Below are 23,816 nucleotides of genomic sequence, written 5' to 3'. Positions count from 1 at the left end.
AAAAAATCATAATCAATAACTTCCTCACAAATAGGTCATTTCTTCCTTCACACAGGAATCTGACTTCCCCTTGCAGGTCCTGTATAAAATGCCTGTGCAACTCTCTACTATCAGGGCTAGGAAGGAATGATCTGGAATGGCAGCCCCGTATGAACCAACTCACATTTTTATTTAATGCCACTGTCATTGCCATCACAGGCAAAACCAACCCCGAGGCACACATACAGATGTTATCTCCCAGTAACATAAGCTGTAGGAATTTTCCTAGAGAAGGGAAAAATTTGAAAATACTCTAACAGATGATATTACTTCTAAGGTTCACCTCTGAAATGTTCCCGAAACGCCACAACACAAGGGACTGAACCATCTACCTCTGCAGTAATTGAAATAAAATATAATTAACTGTAGAAAATCCACACTGAATATGTGAAATTGAAATGGATTGATTTTCTTCTTGTGCAGTGGATGGAACTGCATTTTAATTGAAAATCACTTTAAAATAACTGTGACTCTGAAAGGACTTAAATCTTTTTTACTAAAGGGACTCCTACAGTGCTTTGCCTGCCATTTCCTGGTGTAGGTTAAGCACAAAACAAGTCCTAAAGCGAGTCATAGCACAGCAGTTTGCACAGATAGCTACAAAATGCAATCCCACCCCTCAAAAGCTGAGGAACTGGCATCCTGCCACATCAGCTGATCCAAGGCTTGGTTTAAAGCTATAAAATGTTTTGGTGTTTGTCCTGTTGGCCTCCCTAAACCATTCCAAATGCCATCATGAAATAGCCATATCCCTTTTCTCATCTTTTTTTTTTTTTTTGCCCAGAGAGCCAAGAAGCAATTTATCAAGTTATAACACCTTTTGATACAAATTTATTTCCAGACTACTGAACTGAGATGATGGCTTGCAAGCCCTAAGTCAGTCAGGAATAGGGAAGGAAGCTGCTGGAAGAGAGAAGAAGTTGGCATACCTTCCCTTTGTTGAAGTAATGGATAATCTTACGGCACAGACCTTCCTTACGTTGCCACTCTGACTGAGATGGATAATGCAGGAACTCTCTCAGAGGTCTGTCCTCCCACTGAAGCAACTCACAGTACAAAAGCAAAGTAAATGCGGCCTCTGTTGGAAAGGCAATTAAGGAACACTGAATCAATGACAGCAAATAAACACAGACCTGCTTCTTAAATAGTCTGTGATTTCTGATCTACAATGTGAGGGAAAAAATCAAAGTCTTAGAGGATCATTAAATGATTCAATTACTTAAAATAGCAGCACAAAGCTGTTTCCTATGAACTCGATTTTTAGGTACAAATCTGTCGAGTTTCTTTTTACCAGCTACTTGATTTAAATGCACAGTCAGATGTTCAGATATGTGACCAGATTTGGGGTCTGCAGCTGTAAACAGGGCTTGGACAACACAGAATTAGAGTCCCTACACTTTCTAAGTGCTCCCTCAACACTGCAATATGGAAATACAGCATATGATAATATAATGGTGGTTTTGTTAATCTTCCCCTAAATTTGATTCCACTGCTGTGATTTTTTTGATCAGTCTTCCTCACAGAACACTTTAATATAAAATTTGGAGCATAATGGAATATGGTTGTGTGGCATAAACAGTATTTCACTTGAGAGAAAGAATTGCACCTCAGCTTCTTCCCTTCCCAACTGCCATAACTGATTCATACAGATTTTTTCCAGGAGAATGAATGAGATATTACATAACCCTGGGAGAGTAAAAAACATCATCAGGATTTCAAGCAGACCCCACACGAGCCTTCCTCACCTGTGTAGTTCTCAGCCTGCAGGTGCATGTCACACAGCTTGTGGATGTAGCGGATGTACATCTCCTCCTTGTTGATCTCGGATTTATAGAAATTCTGGGAAGGAAGACAGAGAGCTGTTACTCTTTATTGAGACTCTTCCTTTGTTCAAGACAATCAGTAGCATCTGTGCATGTGTAAAGCTCTTGAAAAGAGAACACATTATTAATTGAAAAGAAAATTAATAATTCTTTTCACATTCACACTGATCTAACCCACTGATTTTATCGTGTCATGATTTTTTTTTCAAAGTGAACGTAGCAAAAAGCTGAAAGAAAAGGTGTGAGAGGTTGTAGAACTTGTCACAGGGACATGCAGAACTCAGTTGGACAAGGCCCTGAGGAGGCTGACCTATTTGGCCCCATTTTAAACAGTGAGTTGGACCAGAGACCTCCAGGGGATCCTCACAGTTCTGTTCATTCTGTTCTGTCATCCCTGTGCTTGGATTCTGAAGCTACATTTGCCTGACACAGATTCCCATCCCAAACTCTCCCAACCCAGTTTCAAAAACATTGCACAGTATCACAAGGAGAAAAAGGAAACATCTTTACCATAAGATTAACAGTGCAGCCGATTTTCTTGTTTTCTGTTTCATCTCCTTTCATACAGTCCCTAAGAAAGCAGAGCAGTGTTGAAACAAACATCTGCAAAAATTGTCCTTTTAAAACAAATTTGAAGTTATCCTCCAGAGTTTCCCTAGATCACAAACAATTAATCATATACTTCATCTTATAATGTTCCTCTAAGAGAACTTTCCATTTTATGGCTTAAATGATGTGAGAACTTAAATGTTCTCTTACATGTTTGTATCTGAGAACCAGCCTTGTTGTGTTGATAGCAAATTTCATTAAAAAAAACCCCAAACCAGCTCCCCTGCATTCCCTTTAAGTGTGTCTCCAATACCTGGTTGTGCACAGTAGAGTGGTTGTTGCTAGAAAAAAAACCAGGAGATTGGATCAAAGTGGTAGGGATAATGAAAAGAGCAACTAAAAAGCACAGGAAAGGATTTGGGACAGCAGAACACCCAGCCTAGTCCCAGGGTTTTCACCTCTAATGAGCAGCAGCAGCAGCAGAAAAATTTATTTGAACTCTTGTCAGCAGGCTAAAGATAGAAATATCTGGGCCAGTTCTATATGGGCTCAAATTGTCTATTATTGTACAAAAGCTCTCTGTGTGTTTATATATATCTGAAGTTAAAATACTTCTGGTAACTGAGTCAAAGCTCAGCTGCATTGACACGACAGGCCTGCAAACTTCAGTCCAAAATTAAATGAAGGCTGCCCAGTTTATAGAGGAATCTTGCACAGGAGTCACCAGCTGACATGGCAGACTTCCCACAGGTGAAGTTCTCCACCCCTGCATGCCTGGAGGAGGCATCCAGCACCCCTTGGTTCACCAAGGCTTTTGAGATCATTCTTGCATTTAGCATCTATTTTGTTGAATTGGTTGAGATCATTTCAGTGATGGAAAGAATTAGTGTTTTAGCAACCTGAACAAACTTTAGTACAAAACTACAGATTAAAAATATTCCCTGTAGGAATCTGGTACTAAGTCTTCCCAAACTTATGCTCAGAATACATTCCTGGTGGTGCCAGGTACCTGTAGTCAAGCAGACGCTCCATGAGGCGAGTAACTGATGTAACAAAAGAGATTCCAGTCTCCCGCCAAGTTTCCTGCTCAATCTTCTCCAGCAAACTGTTTGGAGATGGAGAGACAGCAGGTGAGGCTTCCAGGGGAATGGCACAGGGCATGCAGACTGCTTCAGGCAACTTGGTTTTTCCCTCATAAAAAAATTCACAGAATTACCATCTTACCTGGGATAAGGCCCAAAGAGTTGGGTTCTACTCCAGGCAGCAGGAAGCAAAGACAAGGAGATTACAGAATTGACAGGGGAAGGAAAAATATCCTCACATTGCCATTTAAAAGATATGAAAGAGCAACACTCACAGCAATACTTGATTCCCACGTTATTACCTGTAGCTTAAACACTGGTAACTGCAGTCAGAAATTGGAAAGGAGTCTAAACCTACTGCAAATACCTCTTCTTTGCTCATCCCTCTGTAAACTTTCATCTCTAATCAGCAACCAACCAACCAACCCTGAATCACAATTTAATTAAACTGGAAATAAAGGCAACCTGTTCCTGCCTAGCAAATTAGACAGTACAGCAAGCACCCATCTCAGGGAGAGAGCTGTGAGGGATGAGAGCAAGCTACAACACTGAAAATTGTATTTAAAAAGTGAAGAAAGAAAGGAAATTTAGATGCTACTTTCCTGAAACTGGATTTCCAGTCAAAGGACTCTCTACTTCTAGGAAAGAAATTCTGCTGGATGTCAGGCAAACTCTTCTGTACTGGATGATTTCCAGCCAAGGGAGCCAGCTCCCTTTCCAGCAGTGTAGTTGGACAGTAGAATTCAGGCTCAACTGTTTTTTCACATAGCATTGATTAATTTGTGAAATTGTTTCCTCAGATTGTTTCCTCACCTTGTTCTCAGAACACTTACTGGCAAATATAATCTAACAGGTTGGTTGCTGGAATTCCAGGCTGTGTTTCTTGGTAATACATCCAGTCACTATCATCTAAAAATAAGTAACAAGCTACAGTCCTTGAATTCTTAACATTTCAGGTAACAAATGTCTTCAACTGGAACTGAACACGATTCCTCTTGGAGGTGAATTAAAAAAAAAATAAATCTATATTTTCTTTCCTTTATCCCTGAAATAGCTTTGTGTTATCTGTACTCATAAGGTACCAGGCTTCCCAAGGCTGAATATACACAAATCCAAACTGAATACATTTACATACTTCTTGAGGACATGCATATAGGAAGGGTAGGATTATCTAGCTTGCAATGAATGAATGTGCAATTGCAAATTCAAAAATACAAGTATTGGTTCTGGCAAAACAGAAGTTTATGCCTCAAATGGCCAGTGTGCTCTTGGGGGGCACATAAAACTGTCTGGAATGTGTGGCTAAAATTGTGCTAATGATCCCTCTGGCTCACTGGGATATTAACAGCTTTGGATTAACTGCTCTGCACTGTCAGAGTTCAAAGTAAGTCCTTTTGAAATAAAATAGGATCACTGGAAATGAAATTTGGAGAGGGATCAATACTCAAAGATAACTAAGTGTAAAGTCAGACATAAAGTCTTCAAGTTATGGGAACAAATTTGTTCCTTATGGGAACAAATTGTTGGTGTGAAAGGGAGTGGAAATAGAGTGTCATGATGGACTCTGGAGGGAGCAACTTGCAACTGCTGAACCAACCAAAACATGGCCTTCAGAAATAGGAAGAAGCAAAAGAAAATGATGAGGAAAATCTCCTTTGCTCCAGCAAGGTCTGACTTGCAGTGCACTGTGTCTCTAAACAATGCTGAGACCAGGATTTCATTTACTGCTGTGGAAAAACAAGGGCACCTGCTCCTCTAGCAAATCAGTTTTTGATAGGAGGATGATAACTACTTACCTGAGCAGCCTGACATTATATGTCACAGAAAGAACACAAAGAATTGAGGGTTTTATATTCTTTTCAGAAACGTAAGTGATGTAAGTGATGTATTTCTACTTCCCTGAGCCATGCCATGAAAACCTGGCAGGAGGCCCTTTCCTGCCCTCTCCAGAGATCAGTGCTGTGGCTGACAGCTCAGTGCCCCCTCCACAGCTCAGTGCTTTGACTCTCCCTGGCCCTGCAGACAGAGGAGCAGAAGGTGGCAGAGCTTACAGCAGGCTGAAGAGTTCCCTGTAGTTCTCATCACCTTTTCCTTCGGACACCAGGCTGTCCAGCTTATCGATCAACTCGGCTTCCACCTGGAGGAAGAGGGATCAAATCAATCACTCAGACACACTTGCAATGAACCTCAGGTAAACTGAATCCTGTCCCACAACAGAATATCCATCACCACTGGGCTGCTGTGGTGGTTCTGCTGGGAGGTGATTGATTTCCCACACCCAGGCATCGTTATATTGTAAGATTATTTGTTAATTAAACCCTGTTTTGTCAAGCCTCTCTATGCCTACATGACACATTTGCTTTTCACACTTATATAAAGGGCCACAACAGCATTACTATGTTTCTCTCATTTTAGAAATGTTTTGAATACATATTAATTCCCACCCTAAATCTAATACATCCTATTATCAAGTTTGATATCAGATATTCTCATAAAATTGATTCAAGTGCAGAAATCAATGTATCTAACATTAAACAAAACAATTTCAAGTAGTCTGGGAAATGTTGCAGAAAAAACACTTTCAGTACAAATGAAGACAGAGGTTCCCAAAGGTTGAAACCATTTGCAGGAACATGGCTTGTTTTTATTTAAAGACAAGCATAGTTTGAGCTTCTCTATGTTTTTCAGCTGCCAAATTGCAAAAGAAGTAAAGATGAGAAGGAAAAGCAATTCACCCAGTGGCACACAAATGGAGTTGGTGCTCTTGCTGCTGAAATCATTAAAGGGAGACCAGACTTCATCCCTGAATCAGACTGCATTGTTATCCAGCCTCGCTGAAAATGAACCTTGTTAAAACATGAGCTACTGAAGAAAATAAAAAAGGCTTGAAAATTAATTTCCAGGATTTTTATATTTTCTGACGACCAGCTGAGTATTCAAAAGGTGAAGAGAAGCTCACAATTAAAACACCCTCCCTCTGCTTGTGATCTACAATGACTTGACAGAAATCAGTAATTCCTGTGTCCAGCTATCCAGCATTACACTGCAAAGCAAATAACTCCCTGGTTCCAGTAGATATTTTAATAAGGTTTATTATATCTTGTGCTATCTTGTGCTATTTAACTGTTTATTTCATTCTTAGTAATACAGATGATTATTCCATCTTTAACCTTGGAAAGTTATGATATATGCTTCCTAAAACACCGTGGAAATTTGCTCCACAGGTAATTTAAGAAATATTCTTGGAGCTGTAGTTCAGAATACATTAGTGAGCATAAAAACTAAATGAAGATTATGAAGAGTTCATCTTGATACAAAAAATATAAGCAGGTCCAGAAACTTGAAGATGACTGTAGGTGCTTGTAACTGTAAATGCCAGAGCAGGGACTGTTCTATTGTTATGTTAAAACAACTGAAAAGAGGACCATGATCAAATGCTACTGCAATAATAATAGTACTAAATAATAACAATAGTAGCAATCAGGGGAGTTGAAGAGGAAGAAAAGCATAAGCTCCTGATAATGTTTTTCCACACAGCCTCTAATAGATCAGGTTATGGGAAAGGTCTGCTGTTCTCCTGGAATGATAGATTAGATCTGGCATTGTAATTACTGTGTGAATAATAATTAATCACATGAATTATGATAATTTAATGATGATTTACTACTTCAGAGCACTTCTCTGCAGATACTTGCCCCAGCACAATGAGAATGAAACACTGTCATCTGAGGATCCAGTCTAAGCCAATCCTTCATTATCAATGCTTTGCACTTCAGGATCTGTTTTGCAGTGGAAAATTTAGCAGTTCTCTGACCACGACTGGGAAACAGAATGATGAAGATTTCTCTCCCTGATTTGCAATCACAGCTCACAGCAGGTGGAAACTGCAGAGCTGTCACTGGACTTAACCCTTCCAGGAGAGCTGCTACAGTTTCTTAAAATAAATACAGCTCCAAAGTCTGTTTCAAAGCACGGTATAATGATATAATTATACAACACCACTTCCTAGCTGGAAATTGAAGACACAGAAGCAGAGATCACTGTTTTCAAAAATACTGGCTGACTCTTACATCTCCATTTTTGGTTCTCAGCCTGGTCCATTCAATGGCTGACTAATAATCTAAGTGAAACCAGTGGGAACACTGACAGCCCAGCACTTACAAAAATCCCCCCCCCATCTCTGATGTGCTGAGCACATCTCTCCTCCATGTCCATGGGAAATGCAGTTTGCTCTGCAGTGCACTGGTTAAACAATCTTGGGAGTCTTGTAATACTTCTGTGAATTATGCTTCCAATTTTCTATTTTTATGTATATTTACTTGACAACATCTTCACTATCAGAAACAGGTCAACAAATACAAACTCCTTGCTTCCAGCTGGACACTGCAGACAGACAGAGCAAAAAAAAAGGAATACTGGGAATGCTTGGGAGGTGCCCTCACCTGTTTGAAGTTGCCATTCTTTCTCTGCTCCCAGTCCATCATGTCATGGAAGATAGGGATCATGATATTCCGCACTTCTGGTTGTGGAACAAGGGTGACACCAAGAAAGGGGCCAATCATTCCCGGAATAAAGTGAATCTTATGCTCACCTGTACAACACAAAGCAAATGTAATTACATAAAAGCCTTTGTTATCTGCCACTAAGAAAACAGAGAACCCCTGCAATAATGACATGTACAAAGTAGTAGGCATGGGCATTACAAAACCAAACATTCTTTTCCTGAAAGGAATGAAAAACCTGTATTTGCTTTACACCTTGTGAAGTCTCTAAGAGCATTTTTAATTTCACTGAGAAAGCCTTCAGCAAGAACTGTCAGTGCATTTTACTTGCAAAGGAATTCAAACTGTCAGAAATAACGAAACTAAAACAGACTAACTGGGGGAAAAGAGGCCAGGGATACTTCTGATTCATGAAGAAGATTTTGAAAGGGCTGGTGAGAACAACAGTAGTTAATAGAACACATTCAGATTTCAAAGAACTACAGAGCTCTTCATCCTTTGGTGCTGTGGCAGTTCCAGTTTCCCAACAGACTTGAGACCAAGTGGAATTGCTGCTCCAACAGAATCCTGAGGCATTTTGCTGACAGCCTCTTCTGTGCCACGTTAATGCACAGTCACAGGGAGTAACTCAAAAGAGCCACGTTTGGAACAGCATTCAGTGATAAATATCTGTATCTACATGTCTAAAACCAGCCTCTCACTTCTCAGTTGAGTTTGTGCATCACTTTCTGGTTATCTGTTACCTTCTATTCCCACAGAGATGCTTTGGAACTCTGACCAGCTCTGGCTGTATCATCTCAGTTGTACCAGACAGACCAGCCTTACTCATCATCACAGAATAAGGCATTTTCTTGCTTCCATAGTCTTTTTCCTGACTGCTGTTTGAACTGTGCCCAATTTGCCTTCCTTTTGGGTTGGCTTTGTTTTTGTGTTTGGTTGTTTTTTTAAGCTGTAGAAGGCAGGGCCAGGGAAACTCATCTAGAATCAAGTACACTTATGAAAAAAACTGTGGCACTAACGTTGTTCTCTTCTCTTACTCAAAAGTCTTGCAGATTTTCTCAAAAATTACAGTGGCATTTTACAGGTAGCTCCCCTTCAGCTGACTACCAGCATGATACATTTGTAGTCTTTGTTTTCTTGAACAGCACTCCTACCTGCATTCCTACACATGAAATGTTCATTTCTGGCTTTTTGAATATATTGTAGCCACATTGTCAAGTTATCCATTTTGAATTGTATCATTCCTTTGCCCTCTTAATGATTCACCTGTTCTTTGTATTTGTGATCTCCATCAGTAAACATTTTGGTATTTTCCTCTAGAATACTAAATGCTTCCTTCTCAAACATTTCCATAGGTATTCCTTTTGGTCCCTGATGGAGACAGGATACTGGCCCAGCTGGACTTGCTCTGATTCAGTTCAGATGTTATTTGACTCTTCTAAATCCTGAATTACCCAAACCCAAGACTGCCTCAGCACACTTCTAAAAGTGCAACTCCCAGGGGAAAAACTTCCATTTCCCTTTTGAGACCTGTGGAGAGATATAATTTTTCCCATTTTGTAAAATGTCTAGGTCAAATGAACTGCAGAAGTTGAAAATTCAGCACAAACGTTGTGTTATTGTGGGCAGGGCTCTTGTAGGTTTTGGGTTGGGGTTTCTGTTTTCTTTTTATTTTTTTTTTTTTAATTTTTAAAGTAGTAACATAGAATTTGTTATGCATACTAAATACCTGAAGACACCAAAAAAAAGCAGTTTTACTGTATGCCACTGCTGGGCTTTATTATCAAACACACACAGCTGTGGCTTAGTCATGCAGTTTGCAGTGTTGGGTTAATGACAGGACTTGATGACCTTAAAAGTGTCTTTTCCAACCTAAATGATTCTGTGGGTCTACAATTTTGAATCATCTAAAAAATTATTAAGTTGGTTACAGCTGTGAAAAATTCCCTGCCACTGTCACATCTGAGAAGAAAGTATTCAAATTCCTAAGAATGTATTATTTCAAATAAAAAAGTATGATGGACAGTGCTGAACAGTTTTGGGGGGAGAAGAGAAGTCCTTCCTGGTTTTACACCTCTTCAGAGAAACAAAGTGTTCTGTAATGCTACAAAAAGTTAAAAAAAAAAAAGAAAATCCAACAGAAATGGGGGGTTGGGGGCTTCTTTGGCTTTGGTTGTCAGGTCAGAGCAGGGAGAGACATACCCAGGTTCTGCCACATGCTGAAGAGCTCATATGCCATCATCACTCTCATATCACCATATCTGAAAGAGAAGAGAGACACAACTGCCCATGGAACAAAAACTGGCAAGGCAGTGATGTGAACAAAAAAATAATCCAATTGTAAAAAAAAAAAATTCAGTTCACATCTATGTCAACATAAAATACCAAACAACTTGACTGAACACTGTATTAGGAGACCTACTTATTTATTGCCCAGGCACTTCCACTCCTAAGTACCATAATAAATCCCAGAAAAAGAAGTCTCTCTTTTGAGGTGAGGACCCAACAAAACATGTCCTTACTTATCCAGAATCTTCTTCCTCTTGGCAGGTGTGGCACTCTCTAGTTGGAGACTTGGCTGGTTTATAAACAAAACTGCCAGGCTGAAATAAGAGTTCCAGACCTGTGACAAGGGAAAGAATTTTGTAACATCACACTCCAAGGACTAAGCTTTAAACAAGTGTAGAAACACATATGATCCTTTTTGTAATCAAGACTTAACTTAATCACTATGTATCTTACAGTGGAGATACTAAACTCTTAAGGATATTAATGGATTATTTAAAACCTACTAAGAACTTGAAAAACTTGAGCCCTCCTGTGTGCACATGTCCCCAGGGACATTCTGGCAGCTTTGCCCTACTAACTTGCTGCCCATCTTCAACTACATCAGACACAGGGACAACACTGTCTAAGATCCTGTGTTCCTCCCCTTTTCATGTCAGCAGCCAGAATGAGAGACCTTTGGGAGAGGAAGACCATTAATACCCCAACTTCAGGAGGAGCATTGCCTGAGTTTACATTCCATCAGCCATCAGTCTGGAAGCCAGCACATTCCATTAGCTCCACTGCTCATGGAGATAGTTGTTTCCTTTACCAAGGGCTCCATCTCCCTGATTTCATCTCACGCTGTAGCTGTTCTGCTTTCCCCTGCATTCCACAGCAGATTCCCACCCCTGTCCTTTATCAGGTCATCTTCCTCACAGACACCCAGATAAACGTTGCAAATATAATCAGCTAATGCAGAGAGCAGCTCTTGCTCCTTTATTGCTGCTGGTTTAAAACGATGTCAGAACGTTTTCTGAGAATCAATTCTTACTTTAAAATCGAAGTCTGTTTCTGTGAAGTTCTTATGCAGTGCAGAAGACAGGTACTGAACTGTTGTAACTATGATACTGCAGTCAAAAACAAAGAGAAGAAAACAAAAAGAGAACATTTGAATCTGGAGTACAACATTTTACAGTGGTTGGTGGTGCTGGTTTAACTTTAGGTACAGAGATGAGCATTCTTTTTGTAATCACTGTGAGATTTGCACAGAAATCACCTTTCTTTCTGTGCTTTAATAAACATACAAAATTAAGAACCTTCACCATAATTGTAACTTTTGAAATTCACACAGTAGCATTTAAAATCCTGTCTATTTTGCATGGTTGGGCCCTATGACCTCCAATGAAATGGAAGAAGACACTCCTTCTTATTTTACGCAGAAAGATTAATTTTTTTCCCCAGAGAAGAGCAACTCAAAAAGTCTGAGCTATCTTTGTTCTTTGCTATACAATGGTCCTTTGTCTGGCCTCACATTCAACTCAAGATATTTGTATTTTGCCAATTTTTGATCCTGTGGGGTTTTTTTGTTGGTGGCTAAATATACCTTAGTGAAAGGCAATCAAGGCATGTGATAAATTCAGGAATTAATAAATACCATGTAGATAAGGTAGCAATAGTATCAAAAAAGTGAGCACATCTGATTCACATGCAAGCAATACTCCAGTAACACTTCTAAATATACCTGTGAGTGCAAAGGTTTGTGGCAAAATAACACCAAAAGGAAGGGACAACCTGCAGCATCTGAGGGAGCTGCTCTCTCACGTGGGCTTTTCTTTTCCTACAGAACTTCACTGAGTCTTTACGCTTGAAATACTGCAATGCACTTCTTTCACTTCTCATTAGCAGGGTGGACTCAGAGCATTCAGCTGAGCTGAGCAGGCAGCCCTTAGGAACACTGCCATGGTGTTTCCTTGTAATGGGAACCCTCTGGTTGTCTTTCAGTCAGTGGTAATTCCACAGCCAGTTTAGCTAAGGAGACTACTAAATAATTCCAGCCACCCTGTGTTGAGCACTGCTGCCAAGCCCAACAGCACAGAGCTTAACCCATCACAAGCAAACTGAGACAAAACAAAGCATTGAAATGGGAGATAACAACTGCATGGAGAAGTATCTCTGTGTGTAATGCTCTGGTGCCATTGCTGGGCTCTGCTCCTCCCTTTCCAAAATACCTGAGTCCTCCCTCCAGGTTGATTCAGGGGTGATGTTTATGGGAAGGCACAGATGTTCAATGCAATGATTCCCTGAGCAGGGGAGGGAGAGGCCTGTCAGCAGCCCTTGGTGTGGGGAGCTCACTCTCAGGGCAGCTCCCTCATCTTTGGCTTTGAACTTCCAACTCTTTGATGTCTGTGAACACTGGCAGAGTTTAACTGTGGGGAATTTCGGCTGGACCGAGACCCTAACGTGGAATGAGAATATGATTGAGAATGAAGGCATTAGCCCTGACAACATATTGATGTACCCTGAAAGAAGGGAAAAGCACCAGGAGGAAAGCTGTCTGTGAGAAACAAGAACTTGTTTTGGATAAAGTGACTGAGCAAGACGTAAACATAAAAGATAACAGAACAGATGTGCAGAGAGACTGTGGGAAAGTAAAACTGCCAGAGTCAACCTATCAGCCCTGAGATTGTGTTGCTGTGTTTGAAATTAACCTATCTGTAAAGAATACCTGTGCCTGAGAAATGTATAAAAGGAGCTGTAAAAGTGCAAGCTGGTGCTTTCTTCTCTTCAATAAACCTTTCTAGTGGATTTCAGTGTCATGTCCGTTCCAACAGCGATATTCAACAAACAGAACAAACACAGAGGTTTGGTCCAGAGTGTTAAAATAACAGCAGAACGAGGATGAGCACTACAGAATTCCTGTCTTGGTCCCAGCCTGATGAAACACAGCATCACAGGTTTTAACTGCCTGAATTGTGACACAGAATGTCAACACTTTGCACCTGCTTCTCTACTTACTTGCTGGTGAGCAACCTCATCACCATCCAGTCTCGAGGAAAGACACTCATCTTCATCAGGTTCCGAAACACACAGAAAATCTTCAGGAGGAACTCCTGTCACACAGGGGAAAAAAATTAAACACCCCCAGCAGTTGCAGATTAATCTGTTTTCTTGACTACAAGAAAGGCAATTCAACTAAGTGTGTTCCACTTGAGCTTTGTGTTGCAAGGCCATTCAGCTGGAAAATGGAAGCAACATATTTTTGGATATGGCTCTATTCCTTTTGTTTGCATCTAATACGTACTGAACAAGTTGCAACTTCTTTTAAATCTTAACTTCTACAGTAAGATGAAAATCCTCCTGTGTGCATAATTGTATATGACTTCTCACATTATCACAGAGAGTTCCAGTGTCAATTTGCAGCTATTTTCAAATATACTGGACTCATGATCACTTATTTATGCATTCATTTAATTAATTCATCTGTCCAAATCTCTTTGCACTTACGTCACAAATTCAAGAACAAACCACACACCCAAGCCCAATAAAACTCCTACACACTCTTTTTAAAATAGTAACTGAAAACCCCATTTCTGGCAACATGCAGCAGCAAAGAGCTCTTAAACACATTCAGGTGAATATTTGCTTTCCAAAAAAAATCCCCAAACCTGAAGACATTGCTGGTTTTTGACTACCTGCACCTCTATGTCTGTACAGACCAACAGTGAGGATTAAACATGCCAAGTTTTTGCAAATTATGATTTTATTGTTTTGTTTTATCTCCACATAAAATCAAGATGGCACAGAAAGTAACAGCACAGGATTTCATCAAAACCATCCTACCATTATGACTTAATGGGGAGTGTGATTAATATCCTGGTGTAACTGAGCACGGAGTGAAGCATTAGAAGGTCCTTGACTTTTGGCCTTATTTTGCCCTTTGTGTAACAGTGATAAGTGAACATAATGCCTTTCCATGCCAGAAAAAATACTGAAAATATTATTATAGCAATATTTGAAGGGGGGAAAAAAAGCAATATATTTTATTAGGTCAACTGAGAGCTGAAAAAACATTTGGATATAAAATCTTCAGCCTTTGTTCCTCTCCTGGAACAGACCCTCAGATTACCAGAGATGCAACAGTGTTTGTTCTTATGGTCGTAAAGACAAATTTCAGTTCAATGACCTTTTTCATGGGTCTGACATAAGAACTATAGTTTAGATAGCTTTTAAAATAAATATTAAAATGCAGTAGGAATTAATTTACCAAATCATTTTCCTGTGAACCATTTGAAAGTTACCAGAAAGGTAGTAATCTCAGACAACTATCAACCTCAGATACACTCATTCCTGCGACCTAAAGGTAAGAATTTTATCATCCCAAATTCATCTCCCTGATTTATTCAGCCTCCCTATATACACACATTTAGAAGCTGAAAGCCTAGCCAGAAAGCACTCCTCACTGTTTCTCCATTTCATTTCTTAAGGCAACAGAAGTTCCTGCCACATCACATTGTTCTTGTTGTGTATGTTTTAGTGAGTGCCATGCTAACCAAAAGCATTTTACATAAAAGCTTGTCTTTATTTATAAGATTATTCTGTCTTTTAAACAGGCTGTCATTGGAGATACTCCTCCACCCAATGGAAGCTGAGGTAAAAAGTTTCTGCTTTTGTGAGATGTGCCATTTCAAAATGTCAGAGGCAAAAAGCCACCAGCAAGGTTTGCACCCCTCCTCAACCTCTGCTGTTCCTGGAGAGCCCTAATTTAAGTTAGTGTTCACAAAGAAGGGTGCAGCAAGTGGAGTGGTAAGGTTACTGCTTTCCCAAAAAAGATTTCATCTGCTAGAGACATTTGTATCCCCCAAAAGGCCTGAAATTCTCTTTTGGCATAAAATCAATGCTCTTTGTAAGAAAGCTCCAATGCATATTGAACATCTAGTAAAATGCTTTACAACAACTGACTTCACATTCACAGGATTAAAAAAAGCCCTGTTCCTCTGAGGGTGTTTTATATGGTACAATTACGATATCCTTTATGTCGAACAACATCTATCTTGGGACTTTATTTGCTGTTATAAAGCTATTTGGTGCCCTGTGGTCTTAAATGTTTTTTGCAACACAACACCTCTGATTACAAAAGTGAAAGGAAGATCCCTGAACAGAGTGCCAGTGGATGGGAATGATTAGCAGAGCAAGTGATGGGGGAGAGATTCCCCTCTGCTCTCCCATTCTGAGGGAATCACCCTACAAACATGGTATCCTGGTGTACCTTCAGTTCATCCTTGCTTTGGAAGTTGTCCAGTAAGTGCTGGAAGTGAGTGTCTGACATCTGACGAAGCAAAGATAAAAGGCAGGAGACATATTCTCCCTGTTGGACCAAATGAGAAACTCTTTGATTCAGACAATCTTGAAATTTCATAAATAAAAAACTTAACCCGGGGGAAGGTATAAAGGGAGGGGTCTGAAATGGCCCCAATGCCTATGAGGGGAAAGCTGTCATGCAGAGATTAAAAGTATTGCAGGTTAACAGTTTCTCAATTACTGTTAATACACAGGAATACACCTCTCAGAGGCTCCTCCACAGATACCAGTTTTAAAGGTTTTTTAACCAATGTTGCAGTCTTATCAAAAATAATTTTGTATTATTAATACAAATGAATGAATCACCCTCCAAGCATGCAGGTTTTGACAATCACCTTTTTCAGGCACTTAATAACCAGTGTCTATCAGAGGTGTGACTGCAGCTCATGCCGACATACCAGGAATTATTGGGACTAATTGGCTCAGACACTCAGACCAGTGTAGCAGTGACAGCTTGGGATCATGCTGGGCTACAGAAGGTGTCTGGAATCTTGTAAATATATGGCTTATTAGTGTTCACCAAGTTCTGTGCTGTCATAGCTGCAGTACTGACAGGATTGCAGTCAGATACCCTGAGTACGGTGTGGATAAGCCCACATGAGCTACAATTACATTTCTGCCCTGCAAAGCAGATGCCCCCTAACCAGTTACCACAGCATCCCAAAGTGTTTTCCAAAGAGGAGCTCCCCCATTTTACAAATCTGAAAGCAAAGCACAGAGAAGTTAAGCAATCTGTCCAAGAGAACAAAGCAAGGCAGTGCCAAGAACATCAGTACTGGGTGTTTTGACTGCCAGTCCCTTGCACAACACTGTTTTTTTCTGCAACAATGAGCAACTAATTTGTAAAATATACAGACAACATTCTGAGCAGTATCTAGTAAGAATCCACATATCACTGTGCTGTGATGTGTAAATTCAGGAACAAATACGAGGGGATTTTAGACTTGGGACTGCCCATTCTTTTTTTTTTCTTCTAATTGACTCAAGCATCTACCCAGAAGTTTTGACAAAGGTTGTTCCAATACACTTTACAGGGCTGAACTTCATTAGGAAGAAAGGTGTGCTTTTCTCTATGAGGTGGCATGTGGCAAATAGCAGTAAGTCAAATGGCAGGAGTAAAGGGAACCTGAGAGGTTACTGGACATTTGCAAGCCAGCCCCTTTCTTGTTCTGTATCAAAGAACATCTCATCATCTGAGTTAACAAGGGAAGATACAGCCTTGTGTGAGAAGGGTACCTTAGTGCACATCTGCCCCCAGCAGCACCGCTGAGGCTTCAGCCACTTGACAAAAAAGCAAGTCTAAAAAAAGGATGTTCTGAACAGCAGTTCAGTATCCCACAATGTGCAAAAGCTGCATTAGAGACTCTGACAAGCAAAAATAGACTGAAATAGGCTGGAATAGGAAAGGGCACAAATCCAGAAAAGAAGAAAGCTGAATGGCAAAATTCTATTCCTTTTCTTCTCTTCCATGGGACAGCAAAGAAAAATTTCTTCCCTGTGGCTTATGCTGGCAGCCTGGACACAGCCTGGACACTCCCTCTTTCCCCACCAAGCTCAACAGTTCACTTGACTTAGGATCTCTTATTTCTTTGGAAAAAGTATAATAAATAAATACTCTGGGACCCTGGACAGAAGGTCTCCAGGGTGTTTTAGCAAAGGGACAATCACTGAGCATTATCACATTCTCAGTCTTGGGAATCACGGCCTCATGCTCATCTAGCCCTTGGTGACATCTACTTAGGGGTGAAGCTCCCCAAGGCCTCAAGTTTTAATTAATAACTCTCAATCAGAGCTGCAAAGACAAACAAGAAAATAACCTGGAAAGGTACAAAAGCTTCCTGAGCTCCACTGCTTCCCTCAGTGCATGGAGGAAGGAACGGGTTTGTGGCTTATTAAGGGAAAGAGCCAAAGCCCTGGGTGTTCATGCAGCAGGGATGATGATGAGGTGCCAGTGGTGGTGAGGGACTGAACCAGAGGTTAGAGAAGCAGGAAATAGAAACTGATTGTTAGTTACTAACAGTGATTTCTGCTGTGCACTGCGGGCAGCGCTGCCCTCTTACCGCCTCCTGAGACTGCGATTTACTCATGATTGTAAGCAGAGTTTGTAAAAGCACGTCCAGGAGGCTCTCCACCATCATCTCAACCTCCTCCACGACATCTCCCTCCTACAGCAAGTGGTGAGCAAACAGACAGTTAGACACTGGGGAGAATGGAACTGGCAAAGACAATTTTGCTGAGTCAGCTATACCATAAGCTCCATAAGAGAGGCTCAAAGTGCAACCAAATTCCTCAGTGGTCCCAGATCCTGTTGTCCTGCCGGCGCGTGTGTGCGTTACCTCGACACTCTCTGATGGAAACATTCATGGTCACAGCCATAAAGGTAAATCTATAATCAAAGGTCTAGAACCACATTGGGATCAAATTATGTTCAGGAACCTTTATTCCATGGCAGTATTATTTTAGCTGATTTCCATGATACCTTCCATCTCATTCCTTTCACACAGAATCATGACTTGTAATTGGAAATACACATTGAATTATATTTAGCACCATGAGCTTCCTACTTCAGAGTCAGCTGGGGAAGCTTCCCCAGTCCCTCTTTGTGAGCATTGCTTTAAATGATCTGGTTACCATTTGAGATCAGAGTATTATGACCATCAAAGCTGGGTGTTTAAACTCAGCAGCAATTTCCAGAACTAAGTGGGATTTCATTGATTGGATAATTTCAGAGTATTCTCTTAATGTGAATCACAAAGTGCTAGTTACTGTCTCTTGCAGAACTACAAGTCCTCGAGCTGTGTAGAGCTTTTAAACTCCACTGACATCAAAGTTCTGGGCTTGGATGAAGAAAATTAAACAGTGTCAAACCTGGTGAATGTGTGTGTGTTTTTCCCCTTTTAAGAGCAAGAACCCTGTGTAATCAAAATCCTCTGAGTCACACACACAGATCCAGACCCTCATTTCAGATGTTCTCCTGCTGACAGTTAGCAGAATTTTGTTTTTAAAAGTTTCTTCGAAAAACCTGTATTAACCTATAAAAATCTCTCAGTCTTCATTTTACTAAATCAGTGGTGGAATTAAAAAAAAAATAAATAAAATCAAGCAGTAGATTTACCAAAGAACTGGTCTTGATTATGGAGAAGATACTACTGAGGATCCCAGAGCAGATAAGTAGCTCCTTCTGCTGTCGTAGGTGAAGGTGAATGTGGTGAAGAACTACAGGTAGCAGGATGCGCCGGGACTCTGAAAGAAGGAAAATAATTTCAAATTTAAGGAAAAAAATATCAATGAACAATTACAATAGATGGTTTAAACAAGATTCTGTGCTGTTACCATTCTCACTGAGAAGAATAATTTGAGTGCACTAACTTGAGAGAAGATAAACCCAACGGTGCTTTTTATCTCCCACTATTACCTTCATTACTTCTTTCATTCACACTTTTATGCGTGAAATAAACTCACAATCTTCAACCGTTTTTCATTCAGTTCTTAAAAGAATTACTAGAAGGCTGAGCTGAAGAAATACTGAAGTTATACTGTGAAGATTAATGACACTTTAAAGGAATGTGGTGGGTTTCTCACATGACTATCCCCCTGTTTCTTTAGGCATAAGAAGGAAAGGAGGTTTTCTTCCTATCCATGGCAACAGTAGCAGAGCAATGCAAAGCACCAAGTGAGATCTGGCCAAATAACACGATGTGTTTGTGCTCTGGGTCAGCAGCAGGACTGGCCCTGGGTGCCGGTGCCTCACCTGAGAAGGAGAAGAGGCGGCTGTCGACGGTGCGGGCGATGGACTGGAGCTTCACCACGTCCATGGACTGCCCGATGTGCACAGTGCTGGGCATGCTGCCCAGGGTGCCCCGCACGAACTCGGCCACCTCCTGCACCGTGAACATCTGCAGCAGCTCGTCAAAGATGGCGGGGAAGGAGTTCAGCAGGGCGGCCTGGGGAGGGACGGGAACTCTGTCACTGCAGTCGGGGCGGTGAGATGGGAGCTGCAGTAAAACTGAATTAAGGGTCTGCCAGAAGGGCTGCTGTGGCTGCTGTTCATGTTTTTGTGATTCCCGAAGTTCACGGTGAACGAATCACACGGAGTATATAAACATCAAGTGCTGCTGCAATACTCTCACAGTAAGTGGAGCACACAGGTACAGCTTCAAAGGCTGCACTTCAGGACACAGTTTAAAACACAGGAAAAAACTGAGGTATCAGAGGACAAAAATAGTCCATTTCCGTTGAGTTACTTTTTTCAATAAATACAACACTTGCTTCTGATTAGAGTTCCACACAAAGTTTTTGTACTAAGCAACTACCCAAGACAGTTAAAACTCTTCAGAAAATATCCTGAAGAACATGCTGGCAGACCCTTAACCACAGCAGCACTGCCATGTGACATCAGGATTTCTGCAACAGGGGGTGGGGTGTGATTTCACGTGAAGGAGGCATCACATCATGCGAGTGCACATGTGATTCCTGCAGTAACAGATATTTCCAGTAAGCTGGAGTTATCCTTGGAAGTGCTTCCTCAAGTGCAAACAGTACCAGCACAACAGCAACAAAAACCTCTTCATCTCCTATTTCCCATTTTTCAATTAATTTCTTCACAAGAGTGGAAAATTCCATGCACTGCCCTGTGCTGAAGCTGCACAGACATGATGTCCTACCAGAAAACTGCCACACACCTCTAATGTTTTATAATTCTTCTCTTTCTTCCTCTGTATCCTAGCCAAGGTCCATACCTGCTTCCTCATTGTAACCACTTAAATTCCTACGTGGTTGCTTTCTTGAACTGGCCCCACTTCCACTCTTCCCTTTGTGCCATTTCCACCTCTCCTGCCCAAAGTTCTCCACACAAACCACACTGAGTTTCTGTAGAAGTTCAGATGTACCAGAATTTGTGCAGATCTCTGTTCAGCTTTGCCTTTCCAGAGTCTCACCACTTCAGTATTCTTAGTATTTCCTTTTCCTCCCAGACTTGTTTTCCTATTGCATAAACATTTCTTTACCTCCCTCACACTGACATGCCTCCCCTAATCCATATAATACCCAGCCTCGTCCTTTGCCGAGTCTGTGTTCCAAGTATCTTTTCCATCAAACAACAACAAAATCTATTTAACAGTGTTTGAGCAAAGTCTAAGTTATTTTTACAACTAACACTGTAGAGTTCATTAAATTATTCTGAATCTAAGTTTACCTCTTTCAACACCTCATTTTGTTACCATCCCCTCAAATTACACAAACCCCCACAAAGCCTCCCGGGTGTTGTCAACTATTTGTTGCTACATACATACAATGTACTAACAAAATCAACAAGTCTGAGTCATCTCAACAGCTCATGGTACTCTTGGAAGGCTGGAACAGTCACAAATCTTTATCTTTGGGATAATACCAGTGAAATTACAATACTGGCCCCCTTACAGAAGTTTTCCTCAACTTTCTAGCTATTATTTGTAAAGTAGAATGATTTCTGTATATCCAGCAGCAATCTGAGGGTATGTATGGGATCTCTTCAGGAAGCTCTGAGCTCCCTTGAGGTTTCATCATTTCATCAGTTCCCTGAAGGGCCCATTTTTGTGCAACACCCTAAAATAGGCTGGAACATTACTCATGTCAAACTAATTGCCTGGAAGGAAGGAAATCAGTTTTACTCTCGTTGCTGGAAAGAATTATACTGAGATCTCTCAAATATCCTGGAGACGAGCACAAATGTGAGGGAAATTATGTTTGCCAGGGCCTCGAGCATTTCTATAGGTATTTACCAGTTGTCCAGATTTCCAGAACTAATAATCAAATATAAACAAATCCTTGGCTCTCCTGAACAATTTGACTTACGGAATCTTATGTACACCCTCAGTACTGTCTTTTCAATGTGTGGATGCCATAAACTGTTCCATTAATACTGAAATACTCCACATCTCCTAGTTTCAAAGTACCAGCCACTTAAACGTGAAATTCCAATTTATATGCAGGAAAAAGAGGGTTTGGGGTAAGGAAGAGAGATTAATTGGGAACATCCATGACAAAACACTTGTGCAGCTGTGGGGTCGTTACTTACACAGTTAAATGACGGCCTTGACGTGCCCCCACATTTTTGTGGGGCACAAGTCCCGGCTCCGCTCGCCTGCCCTCCAGGCTGGGAGGCCTATGGGGCAAGTGGGATCGAGGGGCAACACAGTGGCAAGGGGGAAACAAAAAGCAAACTTTTCAAAGATTAAACAAGGACAGGCTTTATAAATTACAAAAGTCCAAAGTAAGAAGTACCACAGTGAGAGAAAGGAGGGAAAAATAAATAAAGAGAAACAAAGAGAAAAAGGGAGAATACCCCCATCCTCAAAGTGAGTCTCCCTCTGTATTTGTGACCAACACAACTGGAAAACAAACATAAGATGCTGCTTCTATTCCCCATCACTTTGTCTGCAAAATTCTGTGCACTGATTTCTCATGTTCCTGGCCCATTTACCATACCCACTAGTGGGTGATTAAATAAAAGATTAGAGCAGCTGCTCTCGAAAGCTTTCAGAGCAGCTCCTTAAGAAAGAGATCACAGCACAGGCAGCTTCCCTAACCAGTGGAGTCACTGCCTGGCTGCACCATTCACAGCAGCTGCTGCTATGGCAAACCACAGCAGGCATTCAAAACATCTGTAATTCTGCATTAGTGAGGACAAACCACCTTCATGTTACCAGGGAACTCTAGGTGGTCCCTTCTGACACCTGAGCAGAGGCACATGCAGCACATTTGACATTACTGTTTAGAACTTTCAAATGCTGAAGTATGTAATGTACTACAGTGATATTTAAAATAGGAACCAAAACTTAGCACCATCCTCACTCACTCTGAGGAGTAGCTTAAGCTCATGTGAAGTCTTTGTGAAGTCCCCTGGGCCATATTCAAAGTGATGTATGAAATGTGAGTATCACAACAGGCTTGTGGCCAGGTTGCACATGATTCTGACCACAATTTTAGTGTATGCTGGAATTAAGTTTACCTGACTGTGAGTACGTCAATTGAACCTCTCTACTGTGATGCTGCTATGACTGTAAGTATTGATTTGAACTACTGTAATTAAGGATTTAAAAATTCTTGAGGCCAACAGTCAGACACGTGAATGAGACTTAAAAATGCAGTTTACTTTTGTGAAGAGCAAAAACTGTGTTCTCATGTGACAAGTCACCTTCCCCTTGAGAGCCCACAGTCCAGCTCACCTGTGCAAAGCTACTGCCTGACACCTTCAACTGGCTGTGTTGTTTTCCAGAATCATCAGCTTGCTGGAGGGGAAAACTCTATTAATCTGCATTTAATCCCCATGTGCCCACAACTACTACCCGTGCAGAAAACAGCTGCCTCTTGGTTTGCCAGTGGAAGTGTAAAAAATAGCAAACCTGTGTGAAGATGAGAGTCTCAGAGCTCCTGCTGTCCAAGCTGAGCACAAATCTGATGGACTGGAAAAGCTCCTGGATGCTGGAGCGGAACTGTTCCTCCTCCATTCCACAAGTAGCTCTGGAGTAAAGGATCCGAGATTGGACAATGAACTTGAAAAGATATTCCAAGGCCTTAAGGAGCAGGAGTGGAAGGAGATTAAGACAGAGAAAAAGAGAGAAAGAAAAATAAAGGAGCTTTAAAGAGAACCAGGAAAGATTCTAGGTGCATAATTACTAAATTCTTCAGCTTTAGAAAAGAGAAAGAAAAACAGGTTTTATAAGTTATATAATTCAGTTAAGGAAGAGCTACTCATAGGCAAGTACCCATTCTCAACCAATAATCTTTGTTACTAGCATGTCCCACTAACAAAAAAAACTATGCACTGAAGTCAAACAGACAAATATGAGTTACATAATTTTAGGAAAATCTTGGTACAATGACTGAAGTGACAAAAGAAGCTGTTCTCCAGTGTACTTTCAAATTGTACCATTAATTATTTGAGCTAGCTAATCTAGATTACAATCAGTCCACTGTCATTGGAACAGCAGAACAGTTACCTGGAAATAAGTAAATCTACTTTTCAGTTTGAACACAACAGCAACGTTCACCTTTATTTCTGGCAGCCACATGCACAACAGAAATAAATGCAGATGCAGAAATAGGAGACAAGGGCAGCACGTGAAGCCCTCTGGCAGCACAGGACAAGCAGCAGCACTGCAGTGAGCACCTCTTTACTTCACACTGTGATAAGTTAAGGTGTCTTCCTTTTTTTA

General features: G+C 40.9%; 1 protein-coding gene across 10 annotated transcripts in view; it reads right to left on the bottom strand.

The window, feature by feature from the left end:
- The window catches only part of DOCK3 (dedicator of cytokinesis 3), a 131,480-nt gene that overhangs the window by 32,288 nt on the left and 75,376 nt on the right, over positions 1-23,816 (bottom strand). For 6 of the 10 annotated variants that reach the window (XM_029958198.1, XM_029958204.1, XM_029958199.1 and 3 more), the window contains exons 19-35: positions 23,004-23,174; positions 22,827-22,889; positions 19,373-19,565; positions 18,737-18,864; positions 17,640-17,786; positions 15,530-15,628; positions 13,279-13,373; positions 11,315-11,390; positions 10,518-10,618; positions 10,198-10,256; positions 7,936-8,084; positions 5,545-5,630; positions 3,636-3,662; positions 3,421-3,516; positions 2,373-2,433; positions 1,785-1,878; positions 969-1,117 (exon numbers count right to left, since the gene is read on the bottom strand). In XM_029958198.1, the coding sequence (XP_029814058.1) occupies positions 969-1,117; positions 1,785-1,878; positions 2,373-2,433; positions 3,421-3,516; positions 3,636-3,662; positions 5,545-5,630; positions 7,936-8,084; positions 10,198-10,256; positions 10,518-10,618; positions 11,315-11,390; positions 13,279-13,373; positions 15,530-15,628; positions 17,640-17,786; positions 18,737-18,864; positions 19,373-19,565; positions 22,827-22,889; positions 23,004-23,174 (1,794 nt within the window). The remainder of the gene's footprint in view (positions 1-968; positions 1,118-1,784; positions 1,879-2,372; positions 2,434-3,420; positions 3,517-3,635; positions 3,663-5,544; positions 5,631-7,935; positions 8,085-10,197; positions 10,257-10,517; positions 10,619-11,314; positions 11,391-13,278; positions 13,374-15,529; positions 15,629-17,639; positions 17,787-18,736; positions 18,865-19,372; positions 19,566-22,826; positions 22,890-23,003; positions 23,175-23,816) is intronic. The other 4 variants (XM_029958201.1, XM_029958200.1, XM_029958202.1 and 1 more) reach the window with 4 other exon arrangements.

This window comes from Manacus vitellinus, unplaced genomic scaffold, assembly GCF_001715985.3.
Source record: "Manacus vitellinus isolate BGI_N305 unplaced genomic scaffold, ASM171598v3 scaffold_14_pilon, whole genome shotgun sequence".
In the NCBI taxonomy this organism is placed as follows: domain Eukaryota; kingdom Metazoa; phylum Chordata; class Aves; order Passeriformes; family Pipridae; genus Manacus; species Manacus vitellinus.
Note: the sequence above shows the minus strand (reverse complement) of the source record. Positions and strands in the feature narration are given on the sequence as shown.